Here is an 18,442-nt window from a genome sequence, read left to right as displayed (position 1 = left end):
TGGGAAAATGAACGCTTATTGGCATATTGGCCGGTGAACTCATTAATATCGAAGTAGCCAATGGCCTCATCTGCCAACTACTTCTGAATCGTACGTACATGACGCCCACTGTCACTGACCGGACCTAACTGACAGACTCTAATCTGTTGACTTTAAGCCGAGATTTCTATTCCCAAGCCCAAACTCTCCGAAGTTAGAAAAACCCATCCCAACTTTCCTGAAGCCTGTTGTTCACAAACAAATGGAATTAATTTTAGACTCTACGATTCATAGTTAGAAGGTATATATACATATAGGAATTATTAGAATGAATTGTCTTTGGTTTGCTTGGGTTAATGAATATGAAATTGAAAACCCCGCTATGGCTATTAACTGCATTCTTAACAAAACTAAGCCAAAATTTTCGAGTCAAAATCTTAGTATTTTGAGTTTGTTAACTATATTTCTTTCTAAGCTCCAAGGCACTTGGCCTAAATTGTGAATAATCAAGCCTTAGTTATTCCAAAACTTTGGAATCACCTATAGATTTTCAATAGACTAATGAGAATTAGTCATATATAATTTTGTAGGCGATGCCCTAACTTGTATATGTTGTAGATCTATTCATGATAAAAATAACTAAAATTTTATGCTAGTCAACCTACCTTCTTTCTTTTTTCAAGCTTTAAATCGACTGTGAAAAAATATATGATACGGGTTTATTTGGGATCCATTTATTTTGTTGAAATTGAAAATTTTTTGTTGAAAATACCATAAATAAAGGTAAAATTCAGTTGAAATAGTACAATGGGACTCATGAATATAGTACAAAAAAATGCAGTGAGATCCATAAATAGTAACAAAAATAAATTAAATAGTAAAATAAACTGGTAAATTTCATCGTGCTAAACGCACACTAAGTATAAACACAAGTAAAGGTTTTTTTTTTTTTTTTTTGGGTAACGAAAGAGCTTTATAGATTAAATCAAAGCAGATGAGTTAGGAGGACAAAGGGTGAGTTTGGTTCAGCTTTTAGAAAAAGTGCATAATGAAAAAGTGGAGTTTTGTAAAAGTGCATAATGTAAAAAGTGGAGTTTCAAAAAACTGAGTGTTTGGTAAAAGCTGTTAAAAAGTGCATAATGAAAAAGCTGAGTGTTTGGTAAAAACTGATAAAAGTGGCTTTTTGAGGGGTAAATGACCAAAAAGGACAATGTATATATTAGGGAATTTATTTCAATTTTTTTTTTTTTTTTATGTGAGTTTGTTTCATACTTAAATCAATTACTTCATCATACTTAAATCAATTTTTCTCTTTCTAAAAAAATTATTTTTTTCTTACCAATATTAGCTAATAATAATCTACCACTTAAGATTTATTGTGAAAGTATTGTAAAAATATTGTGATAAAAATTGATAATGATTTTAATTTTAACATACTATTAAAATTATTTTTTTCTCTTTCTAAAAAAATTATTTTTTTCTCACCAATATTAGCTAATAATAGTCTACCTTAAAATTTATTGTAAAAATATTGTGAAAATATTATGATATAATTTCTTTTTTCTCCTTTTTTTTTTTTCTCTCCACACACGTGGCTCTACTTCCTTTTTTTTTTCTCCTCTTTTTTTCTCATCCACCCACGTAACCACACTCTTTTCTTTTCCTTTTTCCTTCTTTCCTCTACCATCTTCAGTCCAGAACATTCCCAGCTCTCTTTCTTTTCTTTTTTCTTTTTTGCCTCTTAGCACTTCGGTCCAGAACACAGCTCTGCTTCTTCTTCTTTTTTTTTCTTTTTTCCTCTTAGCACTTCGGTCCAGAACATATCTGCTTCTTCTTCTTCTTTTTTTTTCTTTTTTTTTGCCTCTTAGCATTTCGGTCCAGAACACCATCTGCTTCTTCTTCTTCTTTTTTTCTTTTTTTTTTCCTCTTAGCACTTCAAATCGGAACACATCGGAACCATCGTCACCAACGCCAGAACTCATCCTTTATTCTTTTTTTTCACACTCCAGAAAAGAAGATGATGATGATGATGATGATGAAGATGAAGATGATTGAAGCTGAAGATAAGGATTTTGGGTTTTTTTTTTCTATGGATTTTGGGTTGATTTTGAGTTGGGTTTGGGATGGGTTTTCCGGATTTGAGTTGATTTTAAGTTGTTTTTGTGTTGATTTTGAGTTATTTTTGGTTTGGTTTTGTTGATTCTGTGCTCAGAATATCAAAGGTTGAAATGGGTTTTGTTGATTGTGGGGTAGACCGGTGAAGAAGCAGAGGAAGACGAAGAGGAAGAAGACGAAGAAAAAAGACACAGATGAGAGATGAGGGCGTGAGAGACTAATGGGTATTTCGGTAATTTTCGGATTTGCAACGGTAATATACAAAACGCGCATAGCGCGTTTTCATTTATGGACCCCTGAGGGTCCATAATCCTTCCGCATTTCTCCTCAGTTTTTTCTCAATGCTCAAAACGCAACTTTTTTAGTTTTGAGTTTACCAAACACAAAAATTGGTTGAGCGTTTTTCAAAACGCGCTTTTTGGGCTCAAAAAGCCGAAACAAACGAGCACAAAGCCTCTTATAGTACGTGCCAAAATTGTCGTAAAGCAATAACATGGAGATGTCCATAGACTGACTATCATAAATAGCAAAATCATGTGCTAAGTATGGTCCTTTCCTGGCAAGCTAACACAAGTGGAGTTAGGATATATAAACCTTGCTTATGTGATTTGATATCTCGAGACCCTTATAAGTTTGTGTGTACACATGCAATGTGCGTGTGTGTTTGACTACAACGGCCCCTTCTATTCTATGTTAATGGAGTTTGTTCTCTGAGTAATTTTGAGTATTTGCTTTGCCTCACATGTTCATTTTTATGCATACTGTGAAAGTTGAGCTCTATAATTCCAATGTCCTTCCGCGATTACATGTTAACATTTTTTAAACGTGTAATACAGGTCCAAATCGTAACATGGTCAGGCCATTCTTGATGTTACTTTAGCTTGACATGCTTGAATGGATATGATAATATCGATGTTTTATTAAATATTTTTATTTATCTAAAGGAGTGTATGCTTGAATGGATATGAAAATATCAATGCTTTATTAATAAGTTTATTTATTAGAAGGGGGGACACTGTAGAAGGAGTAATATTAGACCATTAGGATTAGGTTCAATAGAGTTTTCATGAAATCTAACATAAAAATTCCGCTTTTTCTATCATTATTCACATACACGGTATATTGACATCAACCTCTCTACTCAATCTCTATTTCATTTAAATATTATTTCAGTCTTCACTACACATTTACACTCCAAGACCCAAAATCACAACTCGAATTACACTAATTTGATTTTTCCATTCACCCCACATCAACTCAAAAAAAAAAAACCCAATCTTTCCCCGTACAACCTGCATCGATTCAATTTGATTTCCCTGCTCAACTTGCATCAATCCAGAAAATTCACAACTCACTCAATCACGTATGGTATTGGGAACTGCTGTATGTGATGACGACATACATGAACAAAGATAGTGGGCTCACCGATGTAAGGAGGGTCTTGAGAAAGTCTACTAGGATCGCTAGTGGTTGAATTTTGTGGTGGTTGAAGGTGTTTCAAATTGAGGGTGGATTAATTGTGGTCTGTGGTGAGGGTGGATTGTGGTAGTCTAAGGTGTGTGTGTGTGTGTGTGTGAGAGAGAGAGAGAGAGAGAGAGAGAGAAATATAAAATTATTTATTGGTGTTCTGTTGATGAACAATGTCTCAATACTTGTATTGAGGTACTGTTCATAAATAAATTTGGCCTACAAATTGTTGAGTTTGATGCAAACTGGTTTTAGGTGAGTTTAGCCATGTTTATTGTAAAAGTTTTATTTGTTGAGCCTGATGCTAATGCTAATATTAGTGCATACTGCATACCATTTGTTTTCTTTTTCTTTTTCTTTTTCATTTTCTTGAATAGCATTTACTTTCATTAAAAAAAAAAAAAATCTTCTGAAGTGTGTTCAATCACTAGGTAAACTTTTTAAGTTTTTCTTTAGTTACATATGGGCCAAACTATGGTGCAATAGTTGACTCTTGTCATAATCATAAGCACATGCTAAAGCCGGCCAAAATGGCCCATTAGCATTAATTTTTGAAATATTTAGCAACAGAGCACTGTTTCGGAAATAATTAGGGAAATACCACTTTTCCTGGTACTCGAGCTTGGTGAGCTCGAGTACCATGTTTTTTTAATCCACCATCGCCACATATTCAAGGAGCCTTATAGTGGCGTTTTTAAGCCCTATAGTGACGTTTTAGGGCCCTATAGCGGCGTTTTCCTGCAAAATTTTTTATAAGTCTCATAACAGGTTCAAGGGGCCCTATAGTGGCGTTTTTAAGCCTATAACAGGTTCAAGGGGCCCTATAGTGGCGTTTTTTAAGCCCTATAGTGACGTTTTAGGGCCCTATAGCGGCGTTTTTTTTTTTTTTTGACAAGATGTTTGACCAATGAAAAGATGCTACTCGAGCTCACCATGCTCGAGTACCGGAAAAAGTGGTATTTCCCTAATTATTTCCGAAACAGTACTCTGTTGCTAAATATTTCAAAAATTAATGCTAATGAGCCATTTTGGCCTGCTAAAGCCAATGTCATGAGCCCAATCACATTCTTGAGACCACCATATCTGTGTTCGCAAAACAGCAAAAATGGCATGTGCTTACATGCTGCTGTCTACAATTAAAATGGATGAACTCATTTTTGGCAAAAACCATCTTATGTGCCCACTTTATGAAGCAGAACCCACATGTTTGCGAGTGGCCCATTCCATAGAGAGTGGGCACGCAAGATGCCTTCTCCATTTTTGGCCATATCATTTTGATACAATCACAATATTGTTTTCCCATTCTTAAATAGACTTTTTTTTATTTTTTATTTTTCTTCAGGTCTGGAGATGGGATGTTTATTTCCACTGTATTTGCCACGTTATCGTAGCTTTAAGTAATATTTTAGAATCGCTAATGAGCTCTAACTCAATTATTTTTTTCTCTTCTTATAAATTTTAGATGAAGGGTGAGGTTATAAGTTCAAAATCCATTAGGATCGTGTGTGACTTAACAATAATAATAATTTTAAAAAAAAAAATAATATAAAAAAAAGATTCATCATCCTGGAATTTTGGGCATGTTGGTAATATGATTGTAAATTAAACCCTATTTGTTTCTAAACTCGTATTCACTACTTGATACAGGTCAAATCTGGAATTTTATTTTATTTTTATTTTTTTTACTTTGTTAATTGGGGATTGCAGCACGAAGTTTTATTTAAAATTTCGTTTCACTCTCTTCTATTTTATCAATTTTTTTGTGGCTGTATTTCAAGCAAAGATGGTATTTTATTTGTTGGAGGGAGAAAGAACTTGCTGCTGTTAAGATCAAGGCAGTTAATGTTGACATAATTGCAAATGAGCTAGAGGTTAGTACCTCACTGCCTCTGCCTCCTATTTAAATCCATTCTCTAATATACATATGCCTATGGCTTCCAAAGGCTTACAATATATTTATTTTTCAATATCTAGAACAGATAGACCCAAATTGGGCTGAGCTGCCATTCTACATTTGCTTCGATAGAGAGCCATTGGAGGATTTTACAGGAATTTGGGTTTTCAAATTTGGTTAGAAATATTTGCATGCTATTGCAATATGAAATGGTTAATGCTTACATACAGAGATAATTTAGTCAGTGGAAACGTCTAAAACTACCCAAAAAAAATGGAGTCCTATAGCTGCATTTTTAAAACACGGCTATAGCTCCTAAAAACACGCCTATAGCTCCTAAAAGCACGACTATAACCCCATTTGACCTATAGTTTCTATTGCCACATTTGAAGATGCGGCCTAAAGTCTGCAACTATAGGTCTGACATGGTTTCACTACAAAAAACGTGGCTATAACCCACTTTTTTTTGTAGTGAAACTATGTTTCTGTGTAATGAATCGTGTTTGCATAATTACATGCTATTTTTGTTTTGGTATTGATGAATCTTGTTTTACTCAATACCAAAAGAGAAGTAAAAATTCTAAAGTGGGATGCCAATATTTATCATTTCAGGCACTATACCCCGAGTGGCTTTGAAACAAAATCTCGTAGTGTTGACAAGGTTAATCTTGCTAGTATTGCCTAGTTAAAATTTGGTAGCAAAATGATTGGCCTACTCAGAATTTTTGGTGGCATAACCTGGTCTAGTCCCCCTTATGGATTTGAGATTGAACCCCACTGCCCCATTAATATCTTCTCTTTAGAAACCAAAATAAAGGCCCAATAAAACTTCAAGACAGTGCGTATCAAGATTGGTGTTGTCACTTAGAAGCCCGGGGTGATGTTGGCTGTTCTCTCATTTTTGAAAACGTTCCATGTTCATTAAGCTAGACCATGAATGGGGTCCAAAAATATTTGTAATGTACAACTAAAAAGTCTTAAACTTACGTAGAGACTCCATCCATTGAAGTTCAAGAGTGAAAGTTTTCTAAAAATGGATTTGCCAGAGAAAATCAACTTCTCAACTAATATCAAAATTAACAATTTAATAGCGCTAAATACTTATCCTTCTTTCTTAATACTCTTGCAACCGCTCTCCCCCCTTCTTCTCTCTTATCAACATCGATGCCATCTCATTAGCAATAGTAAAATTTCTTCATTAGTCCCAGCTCAACCTAACTTGTGCCCACTTTGAATGGATTTTCTCTGCCCCAAGGAGGAGACAAGATGGGAAAGAGACCTTTATGATCCGATCCGGCACCACCATATTGGCATCTCTATCACTAATACCCCTACAAAATAGTGTACCATACAATTGTCCTTTAACATGAATTTTTGTTTTTTGTTTTTTTTTTTGGTTAAAACAAAGATTCATTGAAAGCTAAAAAACCACATCAGGTTCAGGACACAGCCTATTAAAGTACATTCTATTAAGATCTTGCTCAAAAACACTAAAAATGTCCACAGGTGGACTTTCAAAAGACACAAAATTTAGCTCCTAGTCAGCACTCATCTTTGCAAGCACATCAGTGCACCTATTCGCCTGGTGGTAGTAGTGCTTAAATTGGATCCGATGAAACTGGGACGCCAGCAAACTACAATCATCCAAAATTGGGGAAACCATATTATTCACCTAACCTGACCTATTTAAAATATCCACAACAGCTTTAGTGTCAAGTTCAACAAGAAGGAAAATGATATTTAGATTGTTGCACAGAATCAGCCCATCCCTTAAGCCCCACAATTCTTCCACAAAGCTATTAGTTATCCCTATATGCCTAGAAAACCTAGATACCCAACTTCCATGGCTATCTCTAACAATGCCTCCACAACCAACTTGTCCCAGACTACTAGCAACACATCCATTAGTATTCTACTTCATCCAACCATCAGGGGGTTTCTCCTAGCAGATCCTTTTCACCCTATTTTGGACTAGATTTCTCGGGGGGTTGACACAACACATGAACTCCATTGTTTGATTCACAATCTCCGATGACAACTTGGGATTTTGCACTTCCCTAGAAATCACAATCTGGTTTCTGCTCTTCCAAATCAGCCAAATAGTAAAGGAAAATAGCACACTCCACAGCACTCCCCCATTGCTCATCCTACTACCTGCTTTCCCATTTATACCCAACCAATCTTGAAGGTTTCTCCCCCAAAACACTTGATTCAACTCCTTAACACCCAACTGAAACCACACGGCCCTAACCCGAGGGCAATCTCGCAAGGCATGCACTATGGATTCCGGCTCACTTCGACATATGGAACACACATCCTCATCCCCTATTCCTCTTCTAGCAAGGCAAGTCTTCACCTTGATACTATTATGAACACACCTCTAAATAAAAGTTTTGATCTCGCTTCGACATATGGAACACACATCCTTGTCCCCTATTCCTCTTCTAGCAAGGCAAGCCTTCACCCCGATACTATTATGAACACGCCTCCAAATAAAATTTTTGTTCTTTTCTTTTTCTGTTTCTCTTTTTCGGTGTTTTTTTAATGTGCATTTGCTTCGGCTATTTGCTAGGCTTCTTTAGTTGTTGCAATTGCACCTTGTGAGCCTCAACATTTTAACTTGCTTTTGCTCTTCTTTTTTAGAATAGATAGTTAAGGAGTAGAAGGTGATTTTTGAACCATAAACATGAAGCACTACAGAAGATACCACAACACTATTCTTTTTTTAACTCACCTGACAAAAGAAAATAACTGCTTATTTTTTCACACCTTGCTCATTTCTACACCACTTTTAGCAAATTAGCAAAGTAAACCACCCAACAAAAGCAAATAAACAAGGGCTTTATTTTATTTTTTGTACTTCCAACTTATTTATACACCACTTTCAACAAATAGGCCAATTCAAATGCACATTAATATAGGGAGGATTAATAGATTAATACCATATCATTTGCTACTTTGCTGGAGAACCTATCTTCTTTCAACAAAGCACATTGCCACGTCCTAGCACCATTGTGCATTTAATGGTAACCATGATTGTCAAAACCCCGATCTGGATACTACGATCTTACAATTTTACAATCTCACCTACCCAAAACGATCCTGATCTTTCAAGAATCTTTGCAATCGTTCAAGATCGGTAGGATTGTATGATTCTAACGATCTCAAACGACTTTAATTTCTTGTAATCTTTTTTAACATGATAGAAGGCTCAGTTAGACCCAAATGAAAAATAAAATCTCAATAAACCAAGTTTTTTCACTCTAATGTAGAGAGAATGTCATTTAGGCCCAAATAAAAAATATCCCAATAGAATGTCACATTTTGAGATTTTTGGCCTCTTTAAATAGAATCCAAATCTTCTGTCTCACTTTTCTTGCTCCACTTTATATTTCACCAATGAAAACTTGCTACGTGTTAACATAATTAATTAAATACTATCATTATTGACTTATTAATTTTATCGTTATTAATTAATTGTAGTATTTAATTAATTAGGTGAATACGTGGCAAGCTTTTATTGGTGGAGTATAGAGTGAAACAGAAAAAATTGGACAGAAGATTTGAACCTTTAAATGATGGTTATAAATAGATGTAGTGTTGTATAATAATTATATCAATTAATATATAATTTATGTAATTATTTAGCATATCAATGTGTATTTTTTGTTTTTTTTTTTCAAATAATGTAAAATTATACAATTCACAATCCAATCTTATAATTTACAATATCACCTACCTCTCACAATCCTACATAAAATACCGATTTTGACACCCTCAACTCAATTTAAAATACCAATGGTAAAACGTAAAAGCTGACTCTGGAAGGAATCATGCGTGCCCATCTATGCTATTCCATCTGGCAAAAGCCAAAAGCTGCTGTTGATTCAAGACGACAAGGCAGCTAATTCACCCTTTAAACAGTGAGGTGGCAAATTAGAGACCCAACAAGATCTAAACTAGTAATCATAAAAGTGAAGAAAGTAATTGATGGCACTCTATTTACTAAAATGTAAAATTGTGTTTCTTTTGTACAGCTTTTGTTTAAGTGGTCCTGACATTTCTCCATATAAAACCACAAGTTGGGTGACATATAATACCAACCAACATGATTCCCACTACACAGCATTATGAAGATTTCTTTATAATGTCATGTAAATAAACAAGCATCACACAATCAAACCCATATCACCACCAAAATTAGGTAGCTCACATGGATGACAACCACTCTTTCTCCTTTCGTTTTCACCCTTCATCTGGCCTAGTGGTAAGCAAGGATGGATTTGACTCTCAACTATGTGGTTCGCAAGCCACGGGCTGGTCAAGGCAATCTGTGGTCACCACGCGCCAATAATGGGTGCAAATATTTGTGAAAAAATGCCACAGGTGTCAATATTGCACATGAAATCCAAAGCCACGATGAATTGGGTCTACAATTCCTACTGAGCGCCATCTCCAGCTGCAGAACGGGCTGCCTGGAATTGAAGGGCATATTGTCTCTGTAATTCTCTAAGCCTTTCCAACAGTTCCTGGAATGTTGGTCGGCTTGCTGGATCACTGATTTTGACAAAGTTTTAGATCAGCATGTTCCCCAGATTTGCAAGTTGATAATGATAAAAAATGTTTTAATAACTAAAAACTACAGAAAATGAGATTAAGAAGAAAACAATGCTTTGATCATTGTCACAATCATATTCCTATCATAATCCATAACATCCTAACCCGAACATGCCAAGCTACTTAACCATTGAAAAACCAAGCATCTGACATGACCTTCTAAAGTTGTATAGGATACATAAGATACGTAAACTCACTAGTAGAATCCCAATCCAAATATTTTGTGCTCCAGTTATACGAATCATTTATTTAGCTCCAAGGGTTATAGCTTTTTGTGGCTCTAGGTAATAAAAATCAGACAAAGTGACAAGCATAAAGAGAATAAACACCTGTGCCAGCAGCTTTCAATTATAGAAGCCCACTGTGGATCCACATCCGTAGGAATCTCTAGCCGTTGGTTCATGAACCCTACAGCTCCAATCACCTGCAAGTATCCTAAAGAAGTTGCTCATATGTGCAGCACATTCTTGTTGTTTAGAAATGCCATATAAAAAACCCAACGGAGAACACAATTTTCACTTATTGCCAGGAAATTTATCTACTTTTGAGTGCTGAGGAATTTAATTTGTCACAACAGTTTGGTCACGTGAAAAAAGATTCTTTCACAGATAAAACAGAGATGAATATACTATAAACACAATATTTATTGCATAAGAATTTGAAAAGTGGTTTTTTCTTCTTCTTTTTTTCTTTTTTTTCTTTTTTTTTTTTTTTAAATTTTCTTGGATAGAATGTCCTGATATTTTCTAAATGAAAACAATACCTGCATTGAGTTGAGATTATCCCATGGGATCTTCTCAGTGGCAAGCTCCCACAATATAACCCCATAGCTGTACACGTCAGACCTAAATGTATCCAAAATTAAGGCATCAAGAAATGTACGTTTAATTTTGGAGATTTAAGAGAAGAAAAGAAACATTTCAATGGCAAGATTCAAAGTCAAGTTAAATGTTGACCCAGCTTAGAGATCATAACATACTTCTCATCTGAAGGTTCATTACGAAGAACTTCAGGTGCCATCCATTGAGGCTACAAAACATGAAAAAAGTAGAATGCAGGTCAACAGAAAATTTCTATGGAGATTCATGCAAGATAGTTTAGAAGGACTAGATTGATATAACCCACAAAGAAAAAATTGCTCAGTGCTAGCTCATACCGTTCCCTTCCCAGTCTTAGTTGTGAGATATGTTTCATGCTTGAGACGCGACAGACCAAAATCACCAACCTGTTCAGATGACAAACGATGAGATTATGCTTTGCCTTGATAGGGAAAGAAAAATATATATATATATATATATATATATTATATACACCATAATAAAAGGCAGACCTTCACAGTCCAGTTCTTATCAACTAAAAGATTTGAAGACTTCAAATCTCGATGAATGATTGGTGGGTTGCAATGATGAAGATAATTCATGCCACGAGCCTGTAGAAGGATTGGACAATGTAACAGTCAATAAATCACTAAGGAGAAGATAATACAAGACCGTAGACCAGCTTGTGCACACAAATTCATGCAACCCAAATCTAGAATAAAAGTAACAATGCAAACAGAATGCTTGAGAACACCACAAAGGGGATCACTGAAAAATTAAAGCAATTGCACAAAACAGACGCAAACCAACACATCCACTATGCCCAACATACGTAGAGATCTTCACTATTTAAAAATAAGAAAAATGAAAAACCAAGAAAGTACTCAAAACTCACTATATCCAAAGCCATATGAACACGCCGTCTCCAATCTAGTTTGGATGTATTCCTTTGTAGTAATCGAAATAAACTTCCACTGCATTGATAGAATATATATATACAAGAAATATCCTTCAGCACATACAACATTCTTGAAAACTTCCAAATCAATATGGATATAGTTACATGGATGAACATGAGAAATATGAATTAGAAGATTTGTAATATAGTATTTTGAAAGGAGAAGTTGAGGATGAACCGTGGGAGAAACTCTGTAACAATGCAGAGACGTTGAGCAGAGGTTACTGCTCCCATAAAGAGTAAAACGTTTGGATGTCTAAGTCTTTTCATAAGAGATACCTTGAGAGCAAAAACCCATACCTTGACATCAGTCTTCAACAAAAAATGTACTCACCAAAAATGGAAAAAATGTGACATGCATATGGGTGGGTATGTAAAAGTTACAAACCAAAGAAGAATCCAGATATGGAGCATGCTCTATATATGAACAAGAGTCCAGAAAATATGTCATTTATGACTTTATGTCCCAATTACATGAGCAACTATGATAACAAGATAACTAGAAAACCAACCTCTTGTCTAAAGGAAACCAATATCTCATCTGAATATTCTTGCTTGGAGAATACCTTGACTGCAACATCCTGCAATAACATGGATACAATTTCAACCACACAAAGATGACAAGTCACAACAGTGCTTCTTGTTTTTGTAATTAAAACAGGAAAAAATATCTGAGTTCATGCAACAGCATCATCAGTTTATAGGAGTAGAATAGTGGCGTCTAGTAACCCACATTTAATGTAACACTGTATCCTCATGTGCATGACATGCAGAGATGAAATCTCAATGCGTAGCCTATGGACACAAGCCCCGGACTTGCCTATTTAGAAGTCAATGCTGCAGCATCTCATCTCAAATAATTGGAATCATGTTTTGTATTTATGCATCCACATGAAATTGAAGTTAACTAAAGCTAGAGAACAAGGAACATACTGATCCATACCACAGACCATGATAAACAGTTCCACAAGAACCTGCAGAAGAAGAAAATTCAGTAAAAAAATAAAAAATCAGATTGGTATGGGACCAAGCAATATATCATGGTACATATTTTATGGACAAAGAAGCATGAATTCAAAGGAAAAATAGGAAAGATCAATAATGGGTAACTGCTTACACTCATTGACATTCTTGCCATTCAGTCACATGCTTTACCATCATTAACTTAAATGGCAGAATTTGAAGAGGGGGGGATCCATATTTCACAAACACATACTGTTCACTTAATATAAAATTACCTTGCCCAATTTGTTCTCCAATTGTCAAGTCCTCCCATAGGATTTCATAGTCAAAGCAGTCAGTATCCAAGTCGACCTTATTTACAGTACTGCTGGTACTTCCGCAGCTGCTGGCACTGCTTGTACTGTTAACATTAAATGAGGACCAGGACCCTGATGCCTCGTTATTGCCAGGCCGGTTACTTTCACTTGCCTGGCATTCTGGTTTTGGCCCAGAAGAGGAAGTCTTCTGATGAACTGATTCATTCTCTTGATCATTACGCAACCAGGGCCAGGCAAAACGGGCAGTCCTTGCATCTGAACCTTCTCGCTCATTCCCTTTCCATGGCCATGATATCCCTTTCTTACCCATCCACGCTTCTGCCTTTGAGGTTATGATCTTGTGAATGGTAGGTTTCCCTTCACTCTCATCACCAGAATCTCTGGAGGGTTTTCCGGGCCACTTCTCATCACCATGAGAAAATACACCAAAGGGAGATGGAGGTACATCTCCTCTGGGTGTGCTAGCTCCACTTGAAGTTGCATCCTCCCTATGGTCAGAGAGAACTGTGTCTGAGAAAGCATGATCAGAATGATGACTATCGCCACTCCCACCTTCATGATCAATGTTATTCTCTCCTGTCCGAATTCTTGACTTAACTTTGTTGCTCACCTTGGATGCCTATTTTGGTGGTTTAACATTCAAGAAATGCTACACTATAAACTATAATAAAACACAGGAAACTGAGAAAACAAAAACACTAACCAGATTTGAAATTTTTGATGCAATTGCAGATTGCAGAGGCTGCTGAGGATCAAGGCCAAGTTTATTTGTGATTGAGACACCACTTCTGGGACGACCATAACTAGAATCTGGTTCCGGGTGCTTCACACTTGTCATTTCTTGAAAGGGCCGTGAATCACTTGATACACAAATAATCCCAACCAAAGTACCATCATCGTCATAGAACGGAGTGTTGGTTGCAACAGCTAAAATAGTCTCCCCCGTCTTATTCTTGAGAGGAATCTGCCCAGTCCAGCTCTCTCCCATGGAGACCCGATGTACTATATTATTTGCTACGGCATAGTTCTGGGGATCAATTAGAAGTTCAACGGCATCCTGGCCAAGGGCTTCCGCTGCAGAATAACCATATAGATTCTCAGCAGTTCGGTTCCTGCCAAAATTGAACATTCCCAAAAAGACCAAATTGGAAAATTAAGTAAACCAAGCTGTTACCCATATAGTCAATAAGACAAATAACATATCAATGTAAAAATACATTCATTAAGTAGCTAAAATGCAATTTCAAGTTCAGAGTTTGTCATTGGTACCAACCCAATTTCAGAATCACAACCCAGAGTCAATCCCAAATTCTCAATTCCAATAAACACACCATCAATCTACAGTTCCAGCAAGCATTGCAATCAAACAACCACCCAATAAAAACTCAAAACAACATAAAACCAAACATACACTGAAACACAAGAAAAAGAAAATGGCAAAACTTAGGTAGAGTTCCTTAGGTGCTCTAACTTTGGTTCCCTGATTTTATTCAACCAATGCTTAAATTCAACAGTGTAGTTCATTGGTCAATGCAACCGCATAATTGAATTTAAATTGAGGAATCTAAGAAACAGTACTTAAGTTTTGCTAACATTCTCAAAACTAGCAATACCCAAACGAATAAATACCATTAAAATCTGCAAAACAAAGCATTACCCAAATGACCAAAAGACCAATAAAAGAACATGCAATAGAGAATTTAATTAACCAAAAAAGTACTAAAACCACTGACCAGTAAATGATACGACCATTAAGATCGAATATATGTACAGACTGTCCCATTGACTGCAATATATTCAAGTACTGCCTATCAGTGAAATTCACAGCTGATGGCCCACCACCGCCAGCGCCGCCACCACCACCACTCACATTCACATCCACATCCACATTCGTAGGCTCACGGCTCCGGCTCTCTCTCTGTAACGGCGACGAATGCCGAAACGACGTTGAACCAGCCTTCTTCCACACTCCTCCAGCTCCACTGTCCAATCCTGATGCACCAGCTCGCCTACGCTGTGGACCAGAGCGCTGCGGGGACACAGAGTGCGACCTCTGCTGATTGTGGTTGTGGTGGTGGTGATGGTGGTGGTGTTGTTGTTGTTCATTCCCTGAGAGAACGAGCTTTGACATCTCTTGTTTGAGATTGGCATGACCTGCTTCTAGCTCCTCTATCTTCCTTAGGAGCTCCTCTGCTGGTGGGGTACCCATGTTGTGATTTTGTGATAAAAATGCAATCTTTTTGTTTTCTCTGTTTCTGTCTTTAGACCATGAAATACCCACTTAGGAATAACACAGTATCTAGAAGATTCATGTGCCTCTCTCTTTCTCTCACACTCTTTTTCTGAACAAGACCCAGTTGATAAAATTTCAAGAAATAGTGAAATACTTCATACCCACTATGGAAAATGATACCATATCTAGAAGATTCATGTGCCTATCTCTCTCTCTCTTCTGAAAATGACCCAGTTGATAAATTTCAGAGATTTGAACAAGTATGGGGTTGGAATTAATAAGATATGGAGATTTATGAATATCTTTCTCTCTCTATAAAAGTCTAATCTCTGACTCTCACTCACTCACTCTCTCTCTCATCTGTGTTGGTCAATTGCTAAAATTGTAGAGATGGGGTCAAGGAGTTCTCTACTTTAGCTCTCTATCTCTCTCTCTCTCTCTCTTTTCCTTTTTATCTTTCAAAAGCTTCCTTCTTCGTTAGGTTATGGTTTTGCTCATTCTACATCTCTCTCTCTCTCTCTCTCTCTCTTTCTATGTCATCATTATCATCTGAATCTAAACTATTTAGACCAGATGTTATTATTTATATTCTAAGGACAGATTGGTAATGGTTTTAGCCACTCGATAAAGGAGCGCGTGGAAAATCGTAGCCAATATTGCTCCATGATTCTTTTCTATAGTTCCAATACTTGAGGCGCGTTTAAGCCACAGGAACTGTTGTGAGAGTTGGGAGTTTCCTGTTTTTATACTTTCTATTAAGTAAGAATCTCTTCCTATTGGTTCATTTCCGCTCCTCTTTCTTTTACACTTCCACTCCATCTCTATCTGTCCGGTCTTATACTATTCATCCCCTTCTTTTGGGCTGCAAATTCTGGATTTTGTTTTGCATTTTTTTTGTTAACTATTTGTTTTTGTTATTATGTGTACGTAGTGATTAATTTTATTAATTTATTTTATTATTTATCTTATTTTTGTTATTATTTATAAATTTTACTATATTTTTTTAATACTATTCATAGGTTACTATACTATTTCAGTGAACTTTTACCTTTATCTATAATACTTTCAACAAAAAAATTTTTAATTTAAATAAAATAAACGAATTCCAAATAAACTCTAAGTGTTAAATTATAATGGATGCAATATCATTTTATTTTTATATAGACATAATTCATATTTAATGCATCAATTATAATATATTACCTCAATACAACAATTTAATCTCGAATTTTTATAGTCAGTAATGAATCATTAACTCTGCCACATTCTTTTTTTTTTTCTTTCTTTTTTCATTCTCTCCTGAAAGGAGAATAGAATATAATACCTCAATAACTATGAAAATATTTACACCACTTAGCATATTGTTATATAGTAACTATTCCAAATTTATAAAACTGTGACTTTCATCTCTACTAATAGTTATTTGATAACATTGTGGTCATACCACTACAGTCTCATTCGATCCATCGCTGTCTTTTCAATCACTTATTTGATTATTTATTTATATTTTTCTTTCTTTCTTTCCTTCTCAAAAATTGTAATGAATAAAACGAAATAAAACAATAATGTAAGGGGAAAAAAAACACAACTGTAAGGCGAATCTTACATATGATCCACACACCAGTGCAAGAGTTTCTCAAAGCACTCCCCAAATTATGGATAGAATGACATTTTCATCTCCCTTAGTGAATGTTTCTAAGAAAAATATTATTTATCTATAACTCAAGAGAATGTCATTCTCCCTGTTCCTCATAGTTTGAGCAAAGAATATTTCTTTTAAAGTAGAATATTCCATTAGAAAGTGTCAATCATGGACTTATCTATCATATTTATACAAATATAAGCCTAAAAGTGGAGCATCATTTTGTCCATAGTTTGGTATAGTTACATTTCATGAAAACTTATGTAATTTACCCAAAAAATTTATATGAATTTTGTTTAATTTTAGGCTTAAATTACTTAATTCTCATGTTCCTTGGACTGACTTAGGCCACCCCTATTTGGTTTCAATACAGGTCTTCTAGTTTTATGTATAGCTGGAAATACGATTAGTTTTGCTAGATAATGGATGTAATTAGGCATGAGAAGTTAATACGCATGAAGGTTCATGCATGTCAGAAAGAATTGCAAATTGCTTGTCTCTAGAAGCTGTCTAGATCATATTCATCTGGCTTTGTTGACATTTTAATTTTAGGTATAAGTAAACACAGGGAGAACCACGACAAAAGAACTTGTTTGTTACCTCTCTTCACCCAGACGCCAAAGTTCAATACACAGAGGCTTTATTAATGCAAGTGAAAACAAACAAAATAGAAAACATATAATATATGACTTCGTTTATCTTTTTTGTGTTCTTAACCTTGGACTCTCTATTAATTGTCCCCCTAACTCCTAAGAACAGTGTCTTCTCTTTCTTTCTTTCTTTTTTTTCTTTTTTTTTTTGGTACTCAGTTTCCCTTCCTTTTCTAGTAATAAGTCTACTAGCCCAGAGACAAAGTTTTTTTACAACTGCATTTGTCATAATAAAAATAATATTAATAGGAGACAAAGATAAAAGTAATGTTCCAATCACAATATACTATATTAACAATTGTGCAAATTTTAATATACCTTGTATTACTAATTGGGTTTTACTAACGTATGCGCTTAGGGCATACATTAGTAAACTATTTTATGAAATATTTTATGAGAAATTGAAAAAGTTGTCAAATTTTTTTTACAATTTTTTCAATTTCTCATAAATTTTTTAAAAAAAAAATGAATGATTAATAAATACCAAGGATGGAGGCATTAATTGACCGGGGGGCAATGGCCCCCCCCCCCCCCTAAATTTTTTTTTTATAAATATATTAGTATATATATATATATGCATTAATTTTAGCAATTTTGTTCTATAAAATTACATTTTGGTCCCTTAACAATATCATTTATTCTTTTTAGAGTAACGTTACAGTTACAAACTTATCTATAATATTTTTATAAACTGTTGAGGTACAAATTCTTATTGGTTCGTATCTGGGCCTATCACTTACATCATTTTTTTTACTTATCAATAATCACTCACTATATTAGCAATATATC

The 18,442-nt window shown here is 35.2% G+C and overlaps 1 protein-coding gene across 1 annotated transcript; it reads right to left on the bottom strand.

Annotated features, from left to right (window-relative positions):
* Positions 1 to 9,430: 9,430 nt before the first annotated feature.
* Positions 9,431 to 15,902, bottom strand: LOC115994436 (probable serine/threonine-protein kinase DDB_G0282963). Its single transcript, XM_031118590.1, has 13 exons — positions 14,862 to 15,902; positions 13,832 to 14,240; positions 13,087 to 13,747; positions 12,782 to 12,822; positions 12,361 to 12,429; positions 12,027 to 12,127; positions 11,786 to 11,864; positions 11,403 to 11,501; positions 11,229 to 11,297; positions 11,052 to 11,101; positions 10,836 to 10,917; positions 10,402 to 10,496; positions 9,431 to 10,012 (listed from the first exon to the last, which is right to left on the bottom strand). Exons 1-13 carry the CDS (start codon positions 15,335 to 15,337, stop codon positions 9,895 to 9,897), a joined length of 2,349 nt encoding a protein of 782 aa, XP_030974450.1. The 5' UTR covers positions 15,338 to 15,902; the 3' UTR covers positions 9,431 to 9,894.
* Positions 15,903 to 18,442: the final 2,540 nt, after the last annotated feature.

The sequence above is a fragment of the Quercus lobata genome, chromosome 6 (genome assembly GCF_001633185.2).
Source record: "Quercus lobata isolate SW786 chromosome 6, ValleyOak3.0 Primary Assembly, whole genome shotgun sequence".
NCBI classification, from domain to species: domain Eukaryota; kingdom Viridiplantae; phylum Streptophyta; class Magnoliopsida; order Fagales; family Fagaceae; genus Quercus; species Quercus lobata.
The sequence above is the reverse complement of the archived record's forward strand: the minus strand, read 5'-3'. Positions and strand labels throughout refer to the sequence as shown.

Coding starts and splice junctions, on each gene's coding strand:
- LOC115994436 (XM_031118590.1), bottom strand. CDS start 15,337: ATGGGTACCCCACCAGCAGAGGAGCTCCTAAGGAAGATAGAGGAGCTA. Junction 12,823..13,086: donor TGGAGAACAAATTGGGCAAG/GTAATTTTATAT, acceptor CTTCTTCTGCAG/GTTCTTGTGGAACTGTTTAT. Junction 10,918..11,051: donor AATGAACCTTCAGATGAGAA/GTATGTTATGAT, acceptor GGATACATTTAG/GTCTGACGTGTACAGCTATG.